We start from the raw sequence: 26,367 nt of genomic DNA, 5'->3' as shown, positions 1-26,367 counted from the left end.
CGCCCTCCCCCGCCATTGCATCGCTGTATTTCTTAACAGTTCACCCATTTACTCTCAGTTTTCCCAGTGCACCTAGATTCAGGCTGAGTTGGTGATCGCCACGGTTGCACGAGTTTCCTTACCCATACTCTTTAATGTCTACCTCCGCCCCCTAGTCCAGCTCATTAAAACCTTCGGTATCTCCGCATTTAATTATGCGGATGATACCCAGCTGGTCTTTTCTCTGGAGGGACAGGATGCAGTCTCATTGGAGACCTTTCACCGATGCATGCAGGCGACAGCGGAATGGCTCCGGTTGAACTCGCTACAGTTCAACGGAACGAAGACGGAGGTCTTACACTGTTCCGCGGATCGGGTTCCTCGCGATCTTCCAGTGGACTTCTGGCCTCCGTCCTTCTCAGAGACAGTGTTTGCGGCACAATCAGCGCGCAATTTGGGTGTCACTTTTGGGCCCAATCTGCAGCTGGATCTACATGTGAATAAGATCTCCTCAACATGTATGATGCTGATCCGCATGCTGCGCAAGGTCCTTCCTCTCCTCCCTGCGCAAGCCAGACCAGAAGTAGTGCGTTGTACCATCCTAAGTCGACTTGACTATTGTAACGCACTACTTCTGGAGGCCCCGGTAACACTCCTGGGCAAGTTGCAAAGGGTGCAAAATATTGCTGCTAAACTCGCCCTTTCGCGCCCCTACCACAGCTCTTCTACGGCAGCACTGCGAGAACTTCATTGGCTGCCAGTTCATCTACGAGTGCGCTACAAAGCAGCATGTATTGTGTTTAGGGCTGTTCATGATCTGGGCCCCATTCCTTTGCGGCGAATGTTTGCCTGGTATTGTCCAGCTAGAGCTTTACGCTCCTCGTCATCCAGGCTACTGGTAGTCCCGCGATTCCAGAGAGTGAGGATGGGGGGCCGCTCCTTTAGAGTAGCGGCATCCAAACTCTGGAACTCTCTGCCTATATCCTTGAGAAGCCTTGGAGATCTCTTATCTTTCAGAAAGGCTCTAAAAACTCATCTTTTTCCCAGGATAGGCTGAGCTACTGTCTTTCACTGAGTACGGGTCAAAGCGCCAGGATGCCCTTTGTGGTGACAGGTTGCGCTATACAAGTATGCCACAATACAATACAATACACCGCCATTCCTCTTACACAGACTTGGAAAGACCGAAAAATAAAATAATTAAAACAACATTTGCTGTTTTATTTGCGGATGACAAGGTTACTCGCCATTCCAATACTTTAGGCCCCCTCCCGCCGTGTCGCATTTCTCTTTCTCCTCCCCCTCCCCTCTCTTCCTTCCGTCGTGTCGCACCTCTCCCCTCTCCGCCCCCTCCCCGCTCCGCCCCCTCCCCCTCCCTCCGTGTCGCATTTCTCCTCTCCCTCTCCGCCCCCTCCCCTGCCCGCCGTGTTACGGTGAAAGGCTTGTTTTATAGTTGACAAAAGTTAATTTGTTGACACCAGCTGTCTTTTTCACCTCGCGATGAAATGTCACAAACGGGAATAGTCCTCAGTAAAGATACAAGCTCTACCTCCGCCTTGCCTCGCAGTTCCCCTTAACATTGCATCGCTGTATTTCTTAACAGTTCACCCATTTACTCACAGTTTTCCCAGTGCACCTAGATTCAGGCTGAGTTGGTGATCGCCACGGTTGCACGAGTTTCCTTACACCGCCATTCCTCTTACACAGACTTGGAAAGACCGGAAAATAAAATAATTAAAACAACATTTGCTGTTTTATTTGCGGATGACAAGGTTACTCGCCATTCCAATACTTTAGAAAAATAGCAACAGTTATTGTACTTACTGTTTTTTTTTTTTTTATTGATTTTTTTTATTTTCATTACAATTATTGGGAGAGGTTTTGTGTACAGCTCCCATGTTTTCGCCTCGGGTACGCTCTGTGGTTCTGTGTCACGTGTCTTGAGAAGTCACTGCTTTAATGTTATATATATTTGAACGAGCTGGTAATGCGTCACCCGAAGATTTTTCTGATGTAACTGTGTTAAACCCTGCTCCTAGCCTTACTCGGCAGTAGTGTGAGCAGAAGCCTCTGGCATGTTGGTTAAAGAGGGAAAATGCACGCTTCTTTGTTCAGTGCAATCAGAGTGAAGCTCGCTGAGCTGCCTAAGATCCATTTCTTCCTTTCAGTGCAGGGTCGCCGTGTATCCCAGAGGTGGTGCAGGGCGAGGCGCCCTTGCAGCGAGTTGCTCCTGCGCCGATAGCAGGCTCTGGTGTTTGCGGTCTCCACGCTGGGCTCGCGCGGTTGCTAGGCCGTGTCAGATGACGCCTGCTCACATGACACCCGTTACAGAGAAGTGCGTGGCCAGCATTGGAGCACCCTTGCAGCCGGGGGCAGGGCAGGGCAGCACAGCACGTCCAGGATAAACCTACCACAGCACAGCCCTCCTGGCAGGTCTTGTGACCGAGGGACTGACTGTATAATCCCACCCTCAACCCCTCACCCTCCCTCACCCTCAACCCCTCACCCTCACTCACCCTCAACCCCTCACCCTCAATCACTCACCCACACTCACCCTCACTCACCCTCACTCACCCTCACTCACCCTCACCCTCACTCACCCTCAACCCCTCACCCACCCTCACCCTCACTCACCCTCAACCCCTCACCCACCCTCAACCCCTCACCCTCACTCACCCTCAACCCCTCACCCTCAACCCCTCACTCACCCTCACCCTCAACCCCTCAGCCTCACCCTCACTCACCCACCCTCACTCACCTTCACCCTCACTCACCCTCAACCCCTCACCCTCACTCACCCCCACTCACCCTCAACCCCTCAACCTCAACCCCTCACCCTCCCTCACCCTCACTCACCCTCAACCCCTCACCCTCACTCACCCTCAACCCCTCACCCTCACTCACCCTCAACCTCAATCCCTCACCCTCACCCACACTCACCCACACTCACCCCCACTCACCCTCACTCACCCTCACCCACCCTCACTCACCCTCACCCACCCTCACTCACCCTCACCCTCACCCTCAACCCCTCACCCACCCTCAACCCCTCACCCTCACTCACCCTCAACCCCTCACCCTCAACCCCTCACTCACCCTCACCCTCAACCCCTCAGCCTCACCCTCACTCACCCTCAACCCCTCACCCTCACTCACCCTCAACCTCATGCTAAAGATTTACAAAAAAACCCATAAACAATTCTAAAAGCACTAACTCTAATGCTGCGAGACCTATTGCATTTCTAATGCTTGTATACCATGGTTGGCGTGCCCATGTGAGAGCTACTAAAATCAGTTTGAGCAACTGTTGTCGTAGCTTGCGCACTATTAGTGGTAGTGGTGGAAAAGCATACGCAAATCTGCCTGACCATTTCATCCATATCGTATTGCCCTTGGACAGCGGGTGTGGAAACCTGGCGGCGAAGGGTGGGCATTTTGCGTTTTGGTGTGTGGCGAACAAATCTATGTGTGGATGACCCCAATTGTGAAAGAATGGTAGAAGAACTTGTGGGTTTAGTTCCCATTCATGAATCTGTTGTGTCTGTCGACTTAACAGATCTGCAATCTGATTGTGAACTCCTGGAAGGTGTTTTGCTAACATATATGTTTTGTGGAATGGCACATCTCCAAATTTTCTGTGCAAGCTGGGACAGCTGTATAGAGGGTGTCCCCCCTGCTTTTGTATATAGTACATGGTTGTCATGTTGTCCATCCGGATTAAGACAGCTTTGTTTTGTACTTGGAAAGTTTTGAGCGCTAAAAATATTGCTAGCAGCTCTAGGTGGTTGATATGGAACGATCTTTGTTGAATGGTCCTTGCCCTTGAGTTGTATGATGTAGGAGATGGGCTCCTCATCCTGTGAGATACGTCTGCTGCAAGTACTATTTGTGGAACATGTTTGGGGAACGGCCACCCTTTTGTCAAGTTTTTGGTGTTCCACCACTGCAGAGAGCGATGTGTGCGGCTGTCCACCAACACCAGGTCTGTTAGTTGTCCTTGAGCCTGAATCCACTGTTGTGCTAGACATTCCTGTGACTGACGCATTTGCAGTCTTGCATATGGTACAATAAAGATGCAAGATGCCATCATGCCTATTAGTCTCATGAACTGGCTGGGAGAGAGTGTTGATGTTGAAACTTTGTGACTAAGGCTTGAATACTCTGTATCCTTGCTGGACTGGGATACACTAGAGCTGTAGACGTGTTTATTGCAGCCCCTAAATATTGCTGTACATGAGAGGGCTGTAGGTGCGACTTGGTGTAGCGGATTGTGAACACTAAGTTTCGCAATGTGTGAATTGTCTGAGATGTGTGTTGGAAACACTGATTGAATGACTTGGCTCTTATGAGCCAGTCATCTAGATATGGGAAGACATGTATTTGTTGTCTTCTGAGATGTGCTGCTACTACTGCTAGGCACTTTGTGAACACTCTTTGTGCAGTTGCTACCCCGAATGGAAGGACTTTGAATTGATAATGCTGTCTTTCTAGTACAAACCTCAGATACTTCCTGTGCGAAGGATGTATAGGAATGTGGAAGTAGGCGTCCTTTCGATCTAGTGTTGGAAGGAAGTCTCCTTGTTGCAGCGATGGGAGCACTTGTTGTAAATTGATCATATGAAAATTATATGAGTATATATAGTGATTGAGGGGCCTGAGGCCGAGAATTGGTCTTAGTGTCCCGTCCTTTTGGGTATTAGAAAATACAGTGAGTAAACCCCTGTTCCTTGACGTTGTAAAGGAACTATTTCGATTGCGTCTTTTTGAAGAAGTGATAGGACTTCTTGTTTGAGCAGTGTAAGATGTTCTGCAGACATATGGGTGCTGCCTGGGTGGTATGTGTGGAGGGTAGCTGTAAGTTCGAGGCAGTAGCCATACTGGATAATTTGTCTTACCCACCTGTCTGTTGTGATGGAATTCCAGACAGGTAGGAACTGTGTTAGTCTGCCCCCCCACAGGAGTGGAGTGCTGTTGGGGGAGCTGAGGGAAGTCACTGTTTTGTGGTGGAAGAGGTTCGATTATTGTTGTTCCCTCGACCTCTTTCTTTATTGTTGTTGCCTCTATAGCCTCCTCTAAAATATCCTTTACTGGAGGATGTCTGTGTATTGGATTTAAAGGAAGCTGTATTGTCTGCTCCAGTCTGTTTGGAGCCTCCTCTATAGAAGGAGGGACAAAAGGAGCCTCTAGCCTGTGTGGATTGCAAAGCTCCCATAGATTTGGCTGTATCGGTGTCTTTCTTCATTTTCTCAAGTGCTGTGTCTACCTCTGGTCCAAACAATTGATGTTGGTTGAATGGCTGATTTAAGATGGTAGTTTGCACTTCCTGCTTAAATCCTGAAATGCGTAGCCACGCATGACGTCTAAGGAGGACACTAGTATTTACAGCTCTAGATGCAGTGTCTGCTACATCAAGTGCGCACTTGATTGAGGCATTTGAAATTAACTTGCCTTCTTGTATAAGGTCGTTTGCCTGCGCCTTATATTGGTCAGGTAGATGTTATAGTAGTGTCTCTAACTGATCATAGTGAGCCCTGTCATATCTTGCAAGGAGGGCTTGTGTGTTAGCTATACGCCATGTATTGCTAGCTTGTGCAGCTATCCTTTTGCCTGAAGCATCTATCACCTTAGATTCTTTATCACGGGTGGTGCTTCACCTGATGTCTGTGAGTTCTCTTTTTCTAGCATTTGACATAACTAGTGAATCTAAGTGTAGCTGTCCTTTAATTTAAGCAGGATCCCCAGGAGCAGGCCTGTACTTTTTCTGAATTCTAGGGTTTAGAATCCTAGCATGCACAGGATCCTTAAATACTCTGGAGCATGTTTGATGACCCCTTTAATCATAGGCAGAATTTGAACAGACGTTTGTGATTGCTCAAATGTATCCAATCTTCTTCTGCCTCATCTGAATGCATGGTGACCCCATGATAGATGGCAGCCCTATTCAGTAAGTGCCCAAAACCAATATTATCTTCTGGGGGAGAAGGATTTGATGGATATGAATGTGGGTCAGGAATATCTGGCACATCTTGCGGGTTTGGGTACTCCCAATCTGGATCATCAATGTAGGGAAAAGGTTCATCTGGGTCTACCCCCTCTCCCTATGCTATACTCAATCATTTAGAGATATATGTGGTGAAGAATGAGTTCGAGAGTTTTCAGGAGAATTTTGAGGTGAAATGTTAAGGGGAACAGGAGATGAAGGAGAAGGAAGTATAGGAGAAGAAGGGTGCATAGGAGATGTGGCAGAGTCCTTCTTGACAGGCACTGCAGGTGTAGGTGCTGTGTCTGACTTCCTTTTTTTTGTGGTGTAGTGGATACCTGACCTGTCTTTGGGTCAATGTAGATCTTTTTTTGTAGAGGATCAGGTTGGAAAAGGTCTTCTCCCTGCAGAACCTTTGCCGGTGCCGATTTTTTCGGTTCCGGGCATGGTTGCTGCTTGTCTTTAGCCTTAGGAATTGTTACGGTCTCCTTTGGAGTAGATTTCGTCACCGAAGGTATTGTTTTCGGTGTTGTAGGCTGTTTCGAGGGCTTGAGCGCATCGGAACCAGGCCTTGTAGGTTTCGGTACCGAAGATTATTGGCTTCGGAGTAGAAGCTGGTCTCGTCTGCCTTGAGGCGTCAGATGCTGCCTTCATATTTTTGTCTTTAGAAGTCGATGGTATCGGAGCCGGGACTTCTTTTGGTTTCGTGCCGAGGGAGCTGGTGGGATCGGAACGTGCGGCTTACTCGGCAAGGAGCTACCTGAAGCTGGAGTATTTTCTTCAGAGCCGGGCTCAATGGCGGGGCTTTCGAAGTGTTTTTTCGGTCACGACTGGGACCCGGAGGCAGAGTGTTGACCTTTGCCTTCGATTTGGGTGCTGGGTATGGGGCAGGGGCAGTTGTACTCACGCGCTGACCCGATGTTATGGAGTCATCGTAGTCGTCTGCCCCGGAAACGATTTGGAGATAGTCTGAATCTTCTTCTGGTACGAGCGGAACTTCTTTGAAGCTTTCCACCGGTTCCGGAGCCGATCTCTGCATGTCGTGTCGACAGGCCCTCCGATCTCGAATGGTCTTCTTGGATCGAAAGGATGCACAGGCTGTACAGCTAGATACGTCATGTTCTGGCGATAAGCACAGGTTACACACCTCGTGATGGTCACTGTGTGGAAACTTTGCTCCACACTCGGGGCATCTTTTGAATGGCGTCCTTTCCAGGAGGTGTAGGCCTCACGGCGTGGATAGGCCCAATGGCCCGTGTCGACGACCGGAATCGAGCTGATGGTCGGGTCGACGCTTATCGATATCGAAAGTAGTTTAATGAAGTTTAAATACGTTTTTACGCGTCAAAGTACTTGAAAAGTAGATTTTGAACCGGAGAGGTAAAAGTTTCATCCGAACCCAGTGGCGGAAAAAAACAATCCAAGGATGGAGCCAATGCATATGCGCACTATCGTCCAAGGGAGGAGTCACCAATCTCGTGACTACAAAGACTTCTTCCAAGACGACAACAACATGCAATCATCCGAGACCAACACCAGGTGACGATATAATGCTAAGTGTAGAATCTGCAGCTCATATGCCTCGAACAAAGATTTACAATGCATGGTAAAAATGTGAGGGTGTTTCCCTTCCCAGCTCGACATTCGGTCTTCATGCTCAAGGGCAATTTTGTTTTTGGACTCATGAATACTATTTTATTTATTTATTTGACATTTATTGAGCGCGGCGAATACCCGTAGGCGTCTCGGCGCTGGCTTAAGAGATGGATCAGTATTTTAGAAGACCTAACAAAAAGTGGAACTATTGGTCAAATTACCAAGTCTTAAGTTGTTTGCGAAATATGAACAGGGAAGGGCTGGTCCTAATGTGTAGAAGAATATAATGTGTGGTATGTTTTTTAATTCTATAATGATGATTAATATACCCCACCATAAGCCATTAATTGTTTCACCTAATTGCAGCCGCGAATAGGTTCAGATTTGTTACAGGAACAAAATGCATTGGCTGTTTTACTTTTACTATTTGTTTTGAAGAATAAAAGATTTGAATTGGGCATTTGTGTACATGCATACTCTGTGCACTAAGGTGTGCTCTCCACAATACAGACTGATATACTTCAGTATTTCTTTCTGTAGCGGAAATAAAAATACAGGCACTTTTATCATACCTTTTAACTGAAAGAAGTAGGTTCTCTTCCTCCAGCAATATAAAGATTCACACAGACGCACATATGGCAGTACTGTGAACTCTGAGAAAGGAAACTGAAAAAGACCACCTACCACTGTCATTTCTGAACAAGTAACCAAGTCATAGCAATAGCTGCTCGATCTCCAGCAGAAAAAAAGGATTAAAAGAATACACATTAAAAAAAATGAACATTGGCTAAGGACCAGACCCTGAGGTGGGAATATTAGTTAATTGGGGCAAACACTATGATAGGAGACAACTTGGCATCACAAAACTAAAGTAAAACAGCGAATGCACGGTGTACCTAATAAACGAAAACAGATCAATCAGCATGTGCGAAAAACAGCTAATATAGCATAATTTCTTACATCAGAATTCGACCATGAAGATCAAACAGAAACAGAGTTCTACAGGATGGTGAGGTGAATAGGTAACTTTGTAATATAGGGAATGCGAGAAGTCATGAAAATAGAAAATAAAATGGTATTAAAGGACATACATTGATAGTTTAACATAAGGAGAGAAAGCAGACCTGGAAAGATAAAAACGCATGTCCAGAGATACTTCTTGTAAGGATGGAGAAAGCAAACTTGGCTTTCCCTTGGGGGGGTTGGCAGTGGGAATGATTTCAGACTTTATCCAACATAAAAAACAAAGCAGGATGCCAATTATTGAAAGTGATCTATTGAACCTGTGCAGAAGGTGAAAACCATTCCAAGCATGCAAACCAAATGGAAGAGGCCGTGCTGGAGAACCATTTTCTTTTTCTTCAGAACATGGACAACGAGAATGTTTTTCTAAATTAAATATAAAGGGTGCTGCTTGGTAAAGGCAACATAACAAGTAAACAAACATTAACAGAGTTGGACGAACCTGGGCTAATTTCAATTTAATGTTACTCTTGCTCACACGATTTACCAGGAAAAACAATTTCAACTGCAATCAACAGAGACGTAGAGAAATAAATTAGGTAAAATCCCTAAAATCCAACAAGAATTATCACCAATCAACTATTAAATTGGGATCCATTATAAAACATCAGACCTTATGTCAATCATAAGATTTATTAAGAGTTGGGAATCCGCAAGTTATTAATTCCCAACTGGTGGCATACATGATAGAACAATAAAAATTAACACAAGGAACATGTCCGCAGAATATTGAGCAGTTCTTATTTTCGTTTGCTCCCTGGCAACCAAAAAACACATTCATTTTTTCTTCCGTTTCTTCACCATGCCATCCTCACGACTGCGTTTGGCCTTCTTTGGTGTCTTGGAAGGACGTTTGGCCCATTCCTCGTCACTGGAGTCGCTGGATACAGAGGAAGACCCTGATGAGGGAGCCACGTCAGCAGTTATCCGTACACCGCTGGCTGTGGGAAATGGGATCGCACTTTCTAAAGTCTCTGCAATGCGCTGCAGACTGAGGCTTTGGGAGGCATTTTCCCTGACCAACTCACCAGTTAAGCCCAGTGAGCGACGTATGTACAGGCGGTTAAACTTCACAAGGTTGGCTAAATGCCGCTCCATTCTCCTCAAATGTTCATTGATATTCTTTACTACTGACAGCTGTTTTTGCTCAGTCTTTAAAATTGCACCTTCTACAGTCTTGCAATTTACTTCCAGGCCTGCCAATGTGCTCCCTGCAGAGGGAGTTAAATGTAGTCCGCTGGGGCCAGCTCCATTGTAGGAATGCGCTGAAGACTGCCCAAAGTCCAAGTCTTCACTGTCTCCATCAGTGTCAGTCAAAAGATGCTCCAAATATTCATCGCTGGCATCTTCATACCCAGATAATGTGTCTTCACCACCACCACCACCCGTCAGGTCGTCTCTGGACTGTCGTTCTAAACAAAAAGGTACAGGTTACTAACACTTGATATGAATTATAGCACATCATCAATCCTAACCATTTGAGAACAGATGAATTTATTAACATCCACAGGTGGCCGTATGTGAACTGTTTATGCAGCCATCTGCAAACTTAACACTAACTCTGCATTATAAATGCTGGTAACCCCTTATCCATCTCCTTTACAAGAGCATATTGGTAACTGATTGATCTAGCACTGCACAAGATATTACAGGAAATGTATTCCTTTAATGGCAGGAGGATGGAGACACATACCTATCAACTTTGTAACATATGACCATGGTTATTCCCACAAAGCCAAATGACAATCCAGTTACTAAGAGACCTGAATGTACTAGAATGGCAGCTAGCAGCCTATCTAGAGGCACGGTACAGATGAACAAGTCTCTTCCCTTAAGTAACTCCTGGTCCGTGTCAGAAATTTTGTGAGTGGTACCTATATAGGCACCACCCCAATGCGCTCATGTCAGTTTTAGTTTCTTTTTGGCGACTTTCCACACCAGGAGCGCAGAGTCATAAAGAACACGGATCACTGGTGTTGGAAAACTAGGGCCCTGAAAGTGAAACCGCTTGGACCCTCGAAATCTGGTTGCGTGGAGGATGGGTAGGTCAGTAAGAAATGTTCTGCTAGATAGACTAACAGATAAGGGGTTACCAAATGTAATCAACATGTTAATCTGATACCCAAGCAAAAGCTCCCTGCGAAACAGACTCATTAAAAAGTCCTGCAGGACCGAACAGGCAAAGTGCCGGTTCCGATGGACCCAACTGCCCAGGCAGTTGCTGCCTGGCAGATGCCTAGGACTGGACAGGAAATCTGCGTGCTAACTCAGCGGTCGTAGCCTTAGCTCTGGCAGAATGAGGATGCAAACCTTCATCCGATTTTAATGCGGAGCAGGATCCAGATGATCCGTTTCTGCGCAGCCTTCCCCTTCTTGGATCTGACAAAGATGACAACAGAGTTGGTTACCCACACAGAACTCTTTTGTGCGATCATGGTAGAACGACAATGCTCTTTTTGGATTGCGTCGGAGTTGCTCCTCTTCCTTAGAGGGATGCGGCGGAGCATTAAAAAGGTAGACAGTGTGATGTACTGGCCAACAAGAAAGGGACTGACAACTTTCAGCAGAAAGAAAGCTCTAGTGCGAAGAACCAGCTTGTCTTGGAAGATGGTTAGGTACAGAGGCTTAGATGACATGGCCTGGAGCTCACCGACACTCCAGGCAGATGTTATCGCCACTAGGGAGCCTGTCTTGAAGGTAAGGAGACGGAGACCAGTTGTGCAGTGACTCAAAAGGAGCGCACATAAGAAATGTGAGTACTAGATTGAGGTCCCACTGAGGCACAAGAAAAAGAGAAGGCGGAAATATACGAAGACCTTTAAAAAGAAAATCACATTCACAACAGGGGATTTGAACTGGGATGGCTGATCTGACAACTGTAGGACGACTGAGATGGCAGAAAGATAGCCCTTTAAGGTGCCCAAAGCAGACCCCTACTTGGCAAGAGAAAGGAGGAATACAAGGACCTGAGAAAGGGGAGAAAAAAGGAGTCAACTTGCTTTTCTGTACACATTGCCACAAACTTGCTCCAGTGGCAGGCGTACAACGTCTTGGCAGAGGGACACTTGGCTGTAGCTGCGGAGGTTGACTAGCTCAACCTCTGGCGGTCCGAAGCACGAAGGCTGGGGGTACCATGTCCTCAGCCACGCAACCGATGGGTAGCTTGCATGCCATGGTGGCTTTGCAGGTAAAGACGTAGCTGGGAGCCCCTTCCAATGGCATGAAAGGCAGACTGGGGTTGGCGGGGGCCATGGAAAGAAGCAAGGACCTGGCCGTAGCACTGCTATGCTTAAAGAGCACCCGTGCCGAGTCCACTTTGTCTCCGCAAAGACGGCAGCCATCATAGGACATGTCCGTAAGTGCTAAGCCAGGCGTCGCATCGTAAGGCCATCAGCGATGAAACCACTCTGCCTAGAAAGTCTGTCATGTCCAGCCCACAACTGCTCGTAAACTTGGCTGCAACTCTCCAGTCTGCCATAGCTTGAAAGAGTATGGTCTGGACCTCATCAGGGACCATGGGCAGCACCTGCGCAACCGAATCGGACATCAGCGCACTGGTGTGGCGCCTATATATAGGCACTGCCCACATCAAGTCTGGTGCAAACGATGCCATGCAGAGCTGAACTATTCCACCGATTGGCGCACAGGAGTGCTACTCACAAAACATTTCTGGATCCGATGTGGCTCCTGGGGATAATTCTAAGGTAAGATATCAGCGACTAGAGGATTACATGCAAGCAATTCGACAAATTAGGCTTCGGCTCAAAGTTTTTAGGGTGGGTCAAACTGTTATATACGGTGTTAGTGGCTCGGGACTGTATACGGAGAATATACCACAGAGAAATAGTGCATGGAGCGGGCTACCAATCAGAGTTGACCCCTATCACTTCCCTAGTTTACTGTAACCATGGACCTGTTGACGGAACATCTGCGTGTTGCACTGGGAGAGTGGCGGTTCAGGTGCATCCAGTCTCACTGTATGCAGACGATACACTCCTTTATGTCCCAAAAAAACGGAGGCGGCGATGCAAAGACTGTTGGAGGAGTTGGGGAAATTCAAGAGCGTTTCCTGCCTTACAGTCAACCTTGACAAGTCATTGGCCTTCCCGCTTGCTGAGCTGGAAGGCAGGTCATGAGAGTCGCTCCCGGCACTCAAGTTGAGGTGGGAGATGGACAGGTTCCGCTATCCAGACATACAAGTAGCCCATACGGCACATAAGCAATATGAGATTAACAAGTGGCGGGTGATATTGGGCATGCAGGGGTCGGTGATAGCAATCAGACAGACCCTGGCAGGACTCATGAGCTCTTGGAAACCAGGAGAAGGGTATGGGAGGTCTGGAATAGGCTTGATAAATTTTGGAAATGCAGAAGATGTCACATACGCTAGAGGTAGTTTGAGATATGGGGTCTTCCCGGCATCTGGTATCCCTGCTGTATGCGGCCCTTAAACAGGACTGGCAAAGAATAGAGCTCTGAATGAGGAGTTAATGAGAAGCGGATTATAGCAGGGTCTGTGACTGACAAGGCATGGGAGAAAGCATGCACACTAGTCAAGGGAGTTTCTAACAATGCGTACTGTAAGCTAGCATACTTTTAGGTCCTAAATAGAGCTTCCCTTTCGCCGACAAGACTGATAAGGATACGGGTGGCGTAGTGGGCAAAAGAACTATGGATTTAACCCAGATCTTTTGACTGGTGGAAAATGTTTGCATTGTCATCATTTGTTTGCTGTAACACTAGCTGCATTTAGGGCAGATTTCACACACATGGTCTGGCATTGCCAACGCTTATGTACATACTGAGAAGCGGTGGTACTCACTCCAGAGTGCTATTCACATGTAACTCAATTATAGCATGATGCACTGTCTATTGAATCTTTTTGCTTGTCCCCAGACAAGAATTATGCAGGACCAATGGGGCTGGTCCCTGCAAAGCGCAGAATTGCAATAAAATGGTTCCTTTCCGGTGGCCCCCACGATGTGGCAATGGATGAGTGATATAGAAGAATGGGCATTTGCGGAGGAATGCCATATGCAGGGGGGTGAGGATGGATGACAGGGTTGAGGAAGATTGCCAGATGTGGGCTGAAAAGATAAAGAAGATAATGCACACCGAGGAGAGAAGGGACACACAGGGTGCCATGGCCACTAAAAATTGTTGAGCTTATTCCTTCTATTGGGCTCACTACTGCCACAGACTTTGAATGTTCAGTTGAAACCTAACTATCTGCTATACAAAAAACAAACATCGAACCAGATAGCACTCCTGAGCATTCGCCTTTAAATGTTTGTTATAGGATACACCCCTCCAATGTTTGCATTCATGCTCTGCAACTCAATAGTTCTATTCTGTACTAAGATTACATTTTCCTTCCAGAAGTTTACACAGAAAATCACATAGCATTTGACTAAATTGTCATTGTGTAAAACAAAATGATTCAGTCTCAGAGTATATCCTTTCCCAGGATCAAATTCAGGACTATTACTACTCTGAACACCACATAAATGTTCCTGTTTCAAAGCTCCCATACATTGTACTCCACAGCTCTTGAGTGCAATGCTTCAACCCTTTACTTTCCTCACTTAGCTCAACCAGAACTGCAAAATGCACTACAAAAAAAACGACAACCCCATTCATTGCACAATTCCTTGTTCATTAAGTGGTTAATGCCTCCTTGATGAAGCTAAGGCATCAGCTACAAGCAAGGCCCATTTCAGTGATATACGGGAAGCATACAGCACACCAGATAACAGCCATAAACTCAGCAAAGCATGGCATGGTTCCCAACAATTCACTGACTCCTTAGAAAACCAATGTTCATAGAGACAAAAGAAAATTTTAGAAAGACCCTCCTGTATCTTGAGATGCATGACAGCACCAAAGGGGAGCTTATGCTGTACACACATAATCTACACTATGCTTTATCCACTCCCTTTCTGCTTCCTACCGTTCATCAGCACAAAGCCACCTCACTCACCAGCTTGAAAACATACATGCCTATTTTGCTGTAAAACGTTTCCCATTATTTGACTGTACACCCATAAGAAAGATGCCTCTCGTCACAGCCTGAGACGTCATTAACAAGATGCTTACCTTTTGCAACGCCTTATCGGGAAGAGACTGTATATCCGCAGATTCCTAATCTTTGAATCTTCATCAGACTGGATCCGGATTGGTTATGTGAGCAGTATCCCTGCATGCCTGTAGGTGGCATTGTTCAGCTGAGGGTGGCATCTTCAGGGCCGGAAGGGACGTTCGCAGTGCCTATATAAGCATCACCCAGGCGCACTGATATTAGTTACTTTTCACACCTTTTCACGCCAGAAGCGCAGAGCCACAAAGTACACTGGTGTGGAAAAACTAGGGACCTGAAAGGGACAGCCATATCCCTAGAAACCAGTTAGAGCGGGGTGGATGGGTGGGTTAGTAAGGAATCTGTGGCTAGACAGTCTCTACCGTATAAGGCGTTACTGAAGGTAAATAACCTGGTCAGCGGATAAGAGACTTCTAGCCACCGATTTCTTACCTTTGAATAGATACCCAAGCAATAACTCCCCAGAGGTAGGTCTGCGGACCAATTGTACATGAGGAAGTCTCCGGCAGAACAAAAGGAGCAAGCACCAGTCTCTACGATCCAGACGGTCTGGACCAGTGCTTTATGAAAGTATGCAAGGCTGCCCACATTGCTGCGTAGCAGATATCCAGGACCGAAACTCTGCAAGCTAACACAGTGGTTGCAGCTTTTGCTCTGGTAAAGGGAGTACGCTAACCCTCAGGGGGTTCATTTTTAGACAATGCTTAGCCGATCTCGATACAAAGGATGCTCCATTGTGAGATGATCCTTTTCTGTACAGCCCATCCCTTCTTAGCTTAGACATGGCCAAGAAGAAATGCGTTACTTACCTGTAACAGCAGTTATCCAGTATTGGTGTCTTTCATAGATTCACATGCCTGAATCATTCCCCGTCGCCGAGACGGGAGCCTCCGGTACATAAAAAAGTAATGTCCTAAGGACATACATAGAGAATATAGGCCGAAGGGCCTCCCCTTTGGGGCCTTTCCACGTCCTTATGTAAAAAGGACCGAACTCTCATCGTTAGCCAATCAGCTCCGACCTCCCTCTAGAACCTTCCCGGGAGGAGCCTCAGTCCCTCAGATTTTCGTACGCACCCAGATAGGGTGTCGCAATGCAGACATAGAGGTACGTGAGTCCTTACCGGGGAGGCGGGAGGGTTGCATGTGAATCTATGAAAGACACCAATACTGGATAACTGCTGTTACAGGTAAGTAACGCATTTCTTATCCAGTATTTGGGTGTCTTTCATAGATTCACATGCCTGAATCAGAGTAGCCAGCAGTTATACATGCATCGTGGTAAAGCACATTCTCACAACCAGCGGGCCTGCATAAATTACAGACAACGTGAGAAAAACATAGCAATATACAGTCATGCATATAGCAGAACAAAGCCATGAAGAATGTGCATACCTGGATGGCGGGACGAGGTAAGGCTCACCTTATTGGAAGAGATGGCGCAGCACCGCTTGTCCCACTGCAGCGTCCTTCTGCAGTTCGATGTCCAGGCAGTAGTGCCTGGAAAAGGTGTGCGGGGACTTCCAGGTCGCCGCTCGGCAGATGTCCAGGATCGTCACTCCAGCGAAGAGCGCCGCTGACGTTGACATCGCTCTGGTAGAGTGGGCAGCCACTCGGTCCGTCAAAGGCCGTCCGGCCTGATCATGGCAGAAAGCAATCGCTGAAGAAATCCAGCGGGAGATGCTCTGTTTTGTCAAGGGCAAACCCATGCGCGGGTTGCTGTAGGCTACAAAGAGTTGAGAAGACTTCCTGACCTCTTTGGTCCTGTCCAAGTAGAATTTGAGACACCTTTTAAGGTCCAAGGAATGCAGCGCCCTTTCTGCCGCTGTGGAAGGGTTCGCAAAAAATGACTTGAGTACAATTGGTTCGTTCAGATGAAAGTCTGACGGCACTTTAGGAATGAATTTAGGGTTGGGCCTGAGTACCACTCGGTCGTGCCTGAATTGGAGATACGGTTCCTGAATAGACAGCGCTTGAAGTTCGCTGACTCGTCTGGCCGACGTCAGGGCGAGCAGGAGTGCCGTCTTCCATGAGAGATGTTTGAGAGTGGCCCGGTGTATGGGCTCGAAAGGGTGTTTCATTAGTTGGTTGAGTACCAAGTTCAATTGCCAGGTCGGAGGGACTTTCCGAGGCCTCGGAAAGGATCTGTAGAGCCCTTTCAGAAATTGCTTTATCAGTCGACTGGACCATAGGGAAGGTCCAGATGAGGTCCTGGTGAATCTAGAAATCGCAGCCAGATGAACCTTAATGGAGGCGTGAGCCAGCCCCGATTGAGCCAGGTGGAGGAGGTATGGTAGCAACTGTACTGGGGTGACCCGGAGAGGGTGTAAGCCTTGTTCCGAACACCACAAGCAGAACCTCTTCCACTTCAGCGAGTAGGTCTTGTTCGTGCTGCCCGCTCTCGCTTTGGCTAGTACGGCCCTGCAGTCCTGCGGGATCTCTAGGTCTCCGAACTCTCGGTGCTCAGGAGCCAGGCCGATAATTTGAGCGAACGGAGGTTCGGGTGGTGTACCTGGCCTCCGGACATCGTTAAGAGGTTCGGGTGTTGTCGCAGGTGAATCGGGGGCTTGATGGAAAGGCGAAGCAGGTCCGAGAACCAGTGTTGTCTCGGCCAGTACGGAGCAATCAGGATCAGGGTGCACGGCTCCGTCTTCATCTTCCGGAGGAGCCTCGGTATCATCGGGAACGGAGGAAAAGCGTACGCAAACACGCTGAACCAGCCGATGGAAAAAGCATTTCCCAGCGACCCCCGTTGGGGATGCCAGCTTGCGTAGCTTGGGCATTTTGCGTTCCCTGCCGTCGCGAAGAGATCGATCTTCGGGGTCCCCCATTGCGAGAAGACGTGGGCCACCGTGTCGCCGTTCAGCTCCCATTCGTGGGAGAGAGAGGTCTGTCTGCTGAGGGCGTCCGCGATGGTGTTGTCCTTCCCGGGAACGTACTCCGCTTTGAGGGAGAGCCCGTGTGCCACCAACCAGTTCCAGATTTTTTGCGATTCTCTTGAGAGAGAGAGAGATCGCGTTCCCCCCTGTTTGTTCAGGTAGTGCATCGTCGTGGTGTTGTCCGTTTTGACGAGCACCGGGGAAGTTCCGATACGTGGCAGGAATGCCTGCAGAGCCAGATACACTGCCCTCAGTTCCAAGAGGTTGATGTGTAGTTGTTTCTCTTGGGCGTCCCATTTGCCGCTGACTCGAAGGTCCAACAGAACCGCGCCCCAGCCTTCCAGTGAGGCATCTGTCGTGATGACCAGAGGTGCCGGCGGCAGGAGGAACTGCAAGCCGGCCGTCAGGTGTGTCCGGTTCCTCCACCACAGAAGGGCCTTTGTGATGGCCGGTGTGATTGTGATGATGTCCTCGAAGGAGCCGGAACTCTGTTTCCATTGTCTCGCCAGCGCCTCCTGCAGGGGACGCATGCGGAGCCTGCAGTGTGGAATGAGGAGAATGCAGGAGGACATCATCCCTAGCAAGGAGGTGAATGTCCGGACTTTGATGAGAGGCTTCTTGGCCACAGCCGCGGCCAGAGACAGTATTTTGTTGGTCCTGTCCTCCGAGGGGAAAGCCTTTGCGCGCTTCGTGTCCAAGGTAGCCCCCAGGAAGGTGATCCTCGTTGATGGAGTAGTGCAGGATTTTTTGAGGTTGATCGTTAGACCCAGCTGTTGAAAGAGAGCGCTGCAGGCGTTGGAGGAAGCAGTCGCGCCCTCCGGGGAAGGCGCCTTCACCAGCCAGTCCAGGTAGGGGAATACCTGGTGACCCCTTTGTCGCAGGAAGGCTGCCACCGGTGCCAAGCACTTCGTGAAGATACGTGGTGCAGATTTGAGGCCGAATGGCAAGACCTTGAACTGGTAATGTCTGCCTGCTATTTCGAACCGTAGGTACCTCCTGTGCCGTATGAGGATGGGGATATGGTAGTAGGCGTCCTGTAAGTCCAGGGAGACCATCGAGTCTCCTCTTTCCAGCGCCCCCAGGATCTCCTGGATTGTGACCATCCGGAAGGATTGACTCCGCAGGAAGGCGTTGAGCGCCCGGAGGTCTAAGATCGGCCTCCATTTGTCCCCTTTCTGCTGGACTAGGAAGAAGTGGGAATAAAAACCTTCCCCTTCTGGGACTCTGGGACTTTTTCGATGGCTCCTTTGACCAACATGGCGGATACTTCCTTGAGAAGGAGGTGCAGGCGTTTGTGAGCACGCTTCAGCGGAGGAGTGTTGGGAGGGGAGTTGACCATTTCGAGGGAATGTCCAAATTGAATTATTTGTAGTACCCACCGATCCGTAGTGATTTTTCGCCAATTTTGGAGGAAGTGGGTCAGTTTTCCCCCAATTCGAAAGGATTGAGATGGTGGTGGGACTGGCTGGAGTAAATGGTCACTGGCGGCCGCCAGTGCCCTTCTTGGCGGATTTGCCTCTGAAGGACGACCTCCCATAGGATGACTGTCGGTTCTGTTGTTTGTGCTGGGGCTGGTTCCTGTTGCCGTAAGAGTAGGACGACCGATTTTGGTAGGAACCTCTGTAGGAGTACTGACCTCTGGAGCGGCCCCCCCGAAAGGACTGGTTCCGGGACTGGAGGGAGCCCAGAGCCCTCGCCGTATCGGTATCTTTCTTGATAGCCTGGAGTGCTTCGTCTATCTTCTCCCCAAAGAGAAATTGACCATCGAACGGCATGTCCAGCACCTTAGATTGGACTTCTTGTCGAAAGGACGTTGCTTTGAGCCAGCCTTGGCGGCGGAGCACGGCAGCCCCGGCCAACTGGCGGAATCCCGTCATGGCTGCGTCGATGGCGCAGTCGATGATTTCAGCCGCGGAGTTTTGTCCTTCCGCTAGGAGAGCTTTCACTTCGTCCTGGACCGTGGATGGCAGGCCTTGCAGATAGGGGGCTATGTCTTCCCATAGCTGGCGGTTGTAGCGCCCAAGTAGGGCGATGGAATTCGCCACTTTGATGGTCATGGCGGACGTGGTAGAGAACCGTTTGCCAATGGTGTCCAGTTTCCTTCCTTCCTTATCTGGGGGTGCGGACAGCGGCGAGGAGGGGTTGCGGGATTGCTTTTGGGCCGCCTGAGTCACAACCGAGTCCGGTTTGGGGTGGCCGGTCAGGCAGGCTGGTGCGGTGATCGGGGCCTTATATTTTTTGTCTAGGCGCGGAACCACCGCAGGCACCGAGGCAGGCGTAAGCATCAGCTTCTTGCCCTGTTCCCACAGAAAGTCTATAAGTGGAATAGACTTGGCCAATTTCTGGCTGTGTTCCTTGAAATCATGGAGGAAGCATTCTGTTTCCGTGGATTCCACCGCCATGTGAAACCTCTTTGCTGCCCTGTCCACCAGTTTGTGGAAACCCCCAACGTCCGCCGTCTCAGATTGGCGCGGTCGCGGGGATGCCGGTGTAGACGAATGGTGTGATGACGCAGCATCGGCATCGTCGTCTCTGTGGTCCGAGTCAACGTCTTGCACTTCGCCTTCCTCCAAGTCCGTCTCCTCCTCCTCGCCTTCCGAGGAGTCCTCCACCTGAGGCTGGGGCCGAGTGCGAGGCTGGGGTTGGTTCCGAGGACGGGCCTGGAGAGCGGAAGGGCGCGAGACCGACGGTTGCGCTTGGGTGACCGGCACCTGGGTTCCGCTGTCGGCATCCGGGAACCGTTGTTTATAGTCCTGCACCAGGGAGCGCAAATCGTTGACCAGAGACAGGGGCAAACAGATCATCGGGGTGTTCTCCGTGGTGACGTTCAAGGAGCGTTCCTGATACATAACTTCGTCCTGGTCCTCGTGAACGTCCTGGTTTTCCTCGTCGGACTCCTCACTCTGCAGTGTCACCTGCTCTTGCTCGGGTGCCGACTCTACCGTTGGGGGAACCGAGGAAGTTGGAATCGAGTGAATGGAGACTTCGACCAATCTAGATTCTTTCCAAGATGGCGCCGGGGTCTCTTCCGACGACGTGCGTGAAGATGGCGCGCCCGCCGTGTGTGTTGGTGACTTGAACGCCTCCGTTAGTGTCGATGGCATCAAATTCTGCGGGGATAAGGGAATCGCCGACTTACTGGTGGTAGAGCCTTCGACTTGAGATTTCTTGGGTGAAGGCGGACCCTTTGAACTTGACCTCGACCGTTTAGGTGACGATCCTTCGGTTTGAGATGTCTTAGGCGAAGGCGTACCTTTAGATTTGGACCTCTTAGGTGACGATGACGCCGATGGTCCGGTATTAGTCTTGGACGAAGGCTTCGGAGGAATGGTCGAGGAGACCGGTGCGCCTGAGGACGCAGTGGTGGTCGTTGTGGCCGTCGCGGAGGGCGATGAGGCCGTAGTGGTCGACACAGTGGTCGAGACCGAGGTGGTCCGCTTAGTAGATGGAGCGGGTTTCTTGAACCTCTGGCCATCCTTAACAGACACGGAGGAGGTGGTGGAACGTGCCTCCGAAGGTTTCCTGTGCGCCTTCTTAGGAGGAGTGTCTGTCTCTCCAGGGGACTGCACCCTGGGTCTCTTCTTGGAGACTTTGGAGGTCACGGAGACACTACCCTCGGAAGATTCCAGAGTGTCTCGGACCTTAAGCCTGTCGAGCCATTCGAGAAGGCAAGCCTCTCTTTCCTTAACAGTCTTCTTTGGGAAGGCTCTACACACCCTACACTTGTCAGGGACGTGGTCAGGGTACAGGCAATATAAGCACAGATCGTGCTTGTCCTCCGCTTGAATCCGCTGCTTGCCGCAGGAGGAACAGGCCCTGAGAAGGGCTTTCTTTTGCGAGTCCGCCATGGATGAAGCCTTCTTATTGGATTCCGACATGGGAGACAGTAGTCGAAGATCGGATATGTATATTGTTTGTACAAGGTGTACTTCCAGCGAAGTTTGAGACTTCGAGCAAGAAAAACCTGAAGAGCTCAGGTTGGAGACTCCCTAGCACAACGTGCGGTAGAAAATCTGAGGGACTGAGGCTCCTCCCGGGAAGGTTCTAGAGGGAGGTCGGAGCTGATTGGCTAACGATGAGAGTTCGGTCCTTTTTACATAAGGACGTGGAAAGGCCCCAAAGGGGAGGCCCTTCGGCCTATATTCTCTATGTATGTCCTTAGGACATTACTTTTTTATGTACCGGAGGCTCCCGTCTCGGCGACGGGGAATGATTCAGGCATGTGAATCTATGAAAGACACCCAAATACTGGATAAGAGTTGGTCGTCCACCTGGAATCGCAGTGTGTGATCAAGGTAGAATGACAACGCTCTTTTTGGGTCCAGATAGTGGAGTGAGTCCCTCTTCTTTAGAGGGGTGAGGCGGAGCGTAAAAAGTAGGAAGAATGATGGAGTGGCCTACATGACAAGGAATGGCCACTTTCGGAAGAAAGGAGCTCTTGCACCAAGCACCAGCTTGTCTGGGAAGATGTTAAGATAAGGAGGCTTGGATGACAAGGCGTGAAGCTCACTGACCCTCTGGGCAGGTATTATTGCAACCAGGAAGGCAGTCTTGATGGTAACGAGCCTTAGTGGACAATTGTGCAGAGACTCGCAGGGAGCGCACATAAGGAAAGGGAGGGAGAGGATGAAGTCCCACTGAGGCATAACAAAGGGAGAAGGTGGTAAATGTGGTAAACCTTTCAGAAACCTATTTACAATCGGGGATTTGAAGAGGGATGGCTAAAAGGCAACAGCAAAAAAGCCGAAAAGGTGGAAGAGATAGCCCTTCAGCGTGTCTAGAGCAGAGCCCTGCTGGGCATGGGACAGGATGAACAAGACCTGAGAAAGGAGCGACCACTGTGCCTTACTGAGGCCAGGTCGCCCCCACGCTCCTCCTGCTGTTTGCTACTATTCCTGCCGCCTACCTTCTGATTTAGTTCTGCCGCCGCTGCAGTCGACCCAGCCGCCGCTGAGCTGCCCGCACTCGCCTTCCCGCCGCTGCCTCCCTGCGGCCCCGCCCCCCCGCCAGCCGATTAAGCAACCCGCTCCCGCCACCCAGCGGACCCTCCCTCCCGGCTCCCTTCTTCTGACGCCCTCACGCACGCGCAGCGGGCGCGCCGAAGGCGCACCAAAGGCAAGCCCGTCTGCGCCCGTCCGTGCCTGGACCGCGCCCAGGTCCCCTGGCCCCCGCAGAGACCAACCCATCCGACGGACCTACGACGCCGCAGCACTCAACACCGGCCGAACCCCCGGATGCTATCGAGCCAACCAGAGACGCACCCACGGATCCTTCCGCTGCCGATCCTGCAACTTTTCCTGCAGCCGGACATGCACCACACCCACTAAGCCGACCGCCAGCAGCAACCACCTGGAGTGCATCCTGCTCAACACCCGCTCCGTTCACAGACACGCCGTGGAGCTCTGGAACATCCTCGACACCACATCTCCAGACGTCGCCTTCCTGACAGAAACCTGGATGAACGCCTCCTCAGCGCCCGACATCGCCATCGCCATTCCGGACGGATACAAGATCACCCGGAAGGACCGAGTCAACCAGACTAGAGGAGGCATCGCCATCGTCCACAAGAACACCATCCGCATCACGACCTACTCCGGCGACACCCTCACGGCGGCCGAACACTGCACTTCCAGATCCACACCGACCCGAAGACCACCCTCAGAGGCACCCTCATCTACAGACCCCCAGGACCGCGCACACAATTCAGCGAAGACATCGCCGACTTCATCAGCCCACACGCCCTCCCCTCCGCCGACTACATCCTCCTCGGGGACCTCAACTTCCACCTGGAGAACAGCAACGACTGCAACACCACCACCCTGCTGGACAACCTCGCCAACCTCAGACTCAAGCAACTGGTCAACAACCCCACCCACTACGCCGGCCACACGCTCGATCCAGACTTCTCATCCAGCAAGCACATCACCTTCAGCCACTCCAGAGGACTTCACTGGACCGACCACAGCTGCGTCCACTTCAGCTTCAGAAGAACTACGACCCACCACCACCCGCAACAGGTTCCCCACAGGAACTGGAGCAAGATCACTGCCGAACAGCTCACCACCTCCCTCAGTCAGAATCCACCCGCCAGCACAACGAACCCCACCGAAGCAGCAGTCAACCTCACGAAGTGGCTGTCCGACTGCGCTGACGACCTCGCGCCACTAAAGAACCCTCCCAGCAGACCCAGAAGCAAGAAAGCCTCCTGGTTCACCGACGAACTCAAGGACTCCAAGAAAAACTGCCGCACCCTCGAGAAAGCCTGGCTCCTCGACCAGACCACAGACAACATTACCGCCCTCAAACACGCCACCCGCAAGCACCACCAGCTTATTCGCACCACCAAGAAGAAATCACTGAAGGAACGACTGGACAACAACACCCACGACAGCAAGGAACTCTTCAGCATCGTCAAGGAGTTCTCCAACCCCAGCACCGGCAACAACGACATCACTCCTTCACAAGATCTCTGCGACTCTCGCCTCGTTCTTCCACCGCAAGATCACCGACATCCACAACAGCTCGGCGCACCATCATCTCACCCAACCGTCGAACCAACGCCCTCCACCACCACCCTCCGCACCTGGACCACGGTGACCACCGAAGACACAGCCCGCACAATGAACACCATCCACTCCGGATCGCCGACGACCCCTGCCCCCACAACGTCTTCAACAAGGCCGAATCCATCATCGTACCCCAACTGCGGAACATCATCAACGCCTCCTTCAACACCGCCACCTTCCCGGAGAGCTGGAAGCACGCCGAGCTCAGCGCCCTACTGAAGAAACCTACAGCGGACCCCACCGACCTCAAGAACTTTCGCCCCATCTCGCTCCTCCCGTTCCCTGCCAAAGTCATCGAGAAGACCGTCAACAGACAGCTTGCAGCCTTCCTCGAGACGAACGGATCCCTCGACCCCTCGCAGTCTGGTTTTCGTGCCAACCACAGCACCGAGACCGCCCTCATCGCAGCCACCAACGACATCAGAACCCTGCTCGACAACGGGGAAACAGCGGCCCTCATCCTCCTGGACCTCTCTGCAGCGTTCGACACCGTCTGCCACCGCACCCTAGTTCAACGCCTCAGCAACATCGGTATCCAAGAGAAGGCACTGGAGTGGATCATCTCCTTCCTCACCGGAAGAACACAGAGTCCGCCTCCCCCGTTTCGTTCCGAGGCCACCGAAGTCATCTGCGGCATACCGCAAGGATCATCACTCAGCCCCACCCTCTTCAACATCTATATGATACCTCTTGCAGCCATCGCATGCCAGCACAACCTCAACATCTCCTAAGCCGACGACACCCAACTGATCCTCTCCCTCACCAGAGACCCTGCCACCGCCAGAACGAGCCTACACGAAGGGATGAAAGGCGTCGCCGAATGGACGAAGAACAGCCGCCTGAAACTGAACTCAGACAAGATGGAAGTCCTCGTCCTGGGACCATCGCCCTCCGCCTGGGACGACTCCTGGTGGCCCCCCGCCCTTGGCGCCACCCCCAAGCCTACAGACCACGCACGCAACCTGGGATTCATCCTGGACTCCTCCCTCTCGATGACCAGACAAGTCAACGCCGTCTCCTCATCGTGCTTCAACACCCTACGTATGCTCCGCAAGATCTTCCGATGGATCCCGACCGAAACCAGGAAGACGGTCACACAGGCCCTCGTCACCAGCCGACTGGACTACGGAAACACCCTCTACGCCGGAACCACAGCCAAGCTATAGAAAAGACTCAAACGCATCCAGAACGACTCCGCCAGACTCATCCTGAACATCCCCCGACGCAGCCACATCTCCGGCCACCGGAAGGACCTGCACTGGCTCCCCGTTAGCAAGAGGATCACGTTCAGGCTCCTCACCCACGCACACAAATTTCTCCACGACCTGGGCCCCAGGTACCTCAACGACCGCCTGACCTTCTACACCCCACCCACCAGCTACGTTCGACAAGCCTCACCCTCGCCGCCGTACCACGCATCCGAAGAGCCACCGGCGGCGGCAGGTCCTTCTCCTACCTGGCGGCCAAGACATGGAACTCCCTTCCCATCCATCTTCGGCTGACCCAGGACCATCTCGCCTTCAGGAGACAACTCAAGACCTGGCTATTCAAGCAATAGCAGACCCCTTCCCCCTAGCGCCTTGAGACCCTGCCGGGTGAGTAGCGCGCTATACAAATGCTATGATTGATTGATTGATTGAGGGAAGAAAGGGGATACATTTGTCTTTCTGTACACCATGCCAAAAATGTTGCCCAATGGCAGGCATAAACATTCGTGGTGGAGGGACGCTTGGCTGCCAAAGGAATATGCTACTTACCAGTATGCATCTGTTCTTGGCAAGTAGGGCTGCTGACATTCATATCTGTGCATAGATCGCCGCCTAGTGTTGGGTCCGGATGATTGCACATTGTTGTCCTGGAAGTCTTCGAAGTATCACGAGATAGGTGGCTCCTCCCTCGGACTACAGTGCGCATGGGCATCCTCTCCATCCCCAGATTGTTTTTCGCCATTGTGGCAGAGATGGAGTATAGTATAGTAAGAGATGGCCATGCAAAGAGTGAATGCTACAGCTGCGACAGGCACCGGGGAGGCGGGTGGGCGATATGAATGTCAGCAGCCCTACATGCCAAGAACAGACGCATACTGCTAAGTAGCATATTCCGTTCGAGGCATGTGGGCTGCTGAATTCAGGTCTGTGCATAGAATGTATAGCAGTATCTCCCTTAGCGGTGGTTGCCCGTGCCAGCTGCAGCAGTCTGAAAAAGAGTTTTGAGAACAGCCTGTCCTACAGCAGCTTGCTGTTTGGAA

General features: G+C 50.7%; 1 protein-coding gene across 3 annotated transcripts in view; it reads right to left on the bottom strand.

The window, feature by feature from the left end:
* MBD4 (methyl-CpG binding domain 4, DNA glycosylase) overlaps positions 1-26,367 on the bottom strand; it is a 309,739-nt gene that overhangs the window by 119,029 nt on the left and 164,343 nt on the right. For 2 of the 3 annotated variants that reach the window (XM_086939238.1, XM_086939239.1), the window contains one exon: positions 9,196-9,990. The exons of the other annotated variant lie outside the window; for it this stretch is intronic. In XM_086939238.1, coding sequence (XP_086795364.1) covers positions 9,356-9,990 — 635 coding nt within the window. In that variant the 3' untranslated portion in view covers positions 9,196-9,355. Of the gene's footprint in view, positions 1-9,195; positions 9,991-26,367 lie in introns of those variants that run through there. 3 annotated transcript variants of the gene reach the window in all.

Source organism: Lissotriton vulgaris, chromosome 9 (assembly GCF_964263255.1).
Source record: "Lissotriton vulgaris chromosome 9, aLisVul1.2, whole genome shotgun sequence".
In the NCBI taxonomy this organism is placed as follows: domain Eukaryota; kingdom Metazoa; phylum Chordata; class Amphibia; order Caudata; family Salamandridae; genus Lissotriton; species Lissotriton vulgaris.
This window is presented reverse-complemented; position numbering and strand designations above follow the sequence as displayed.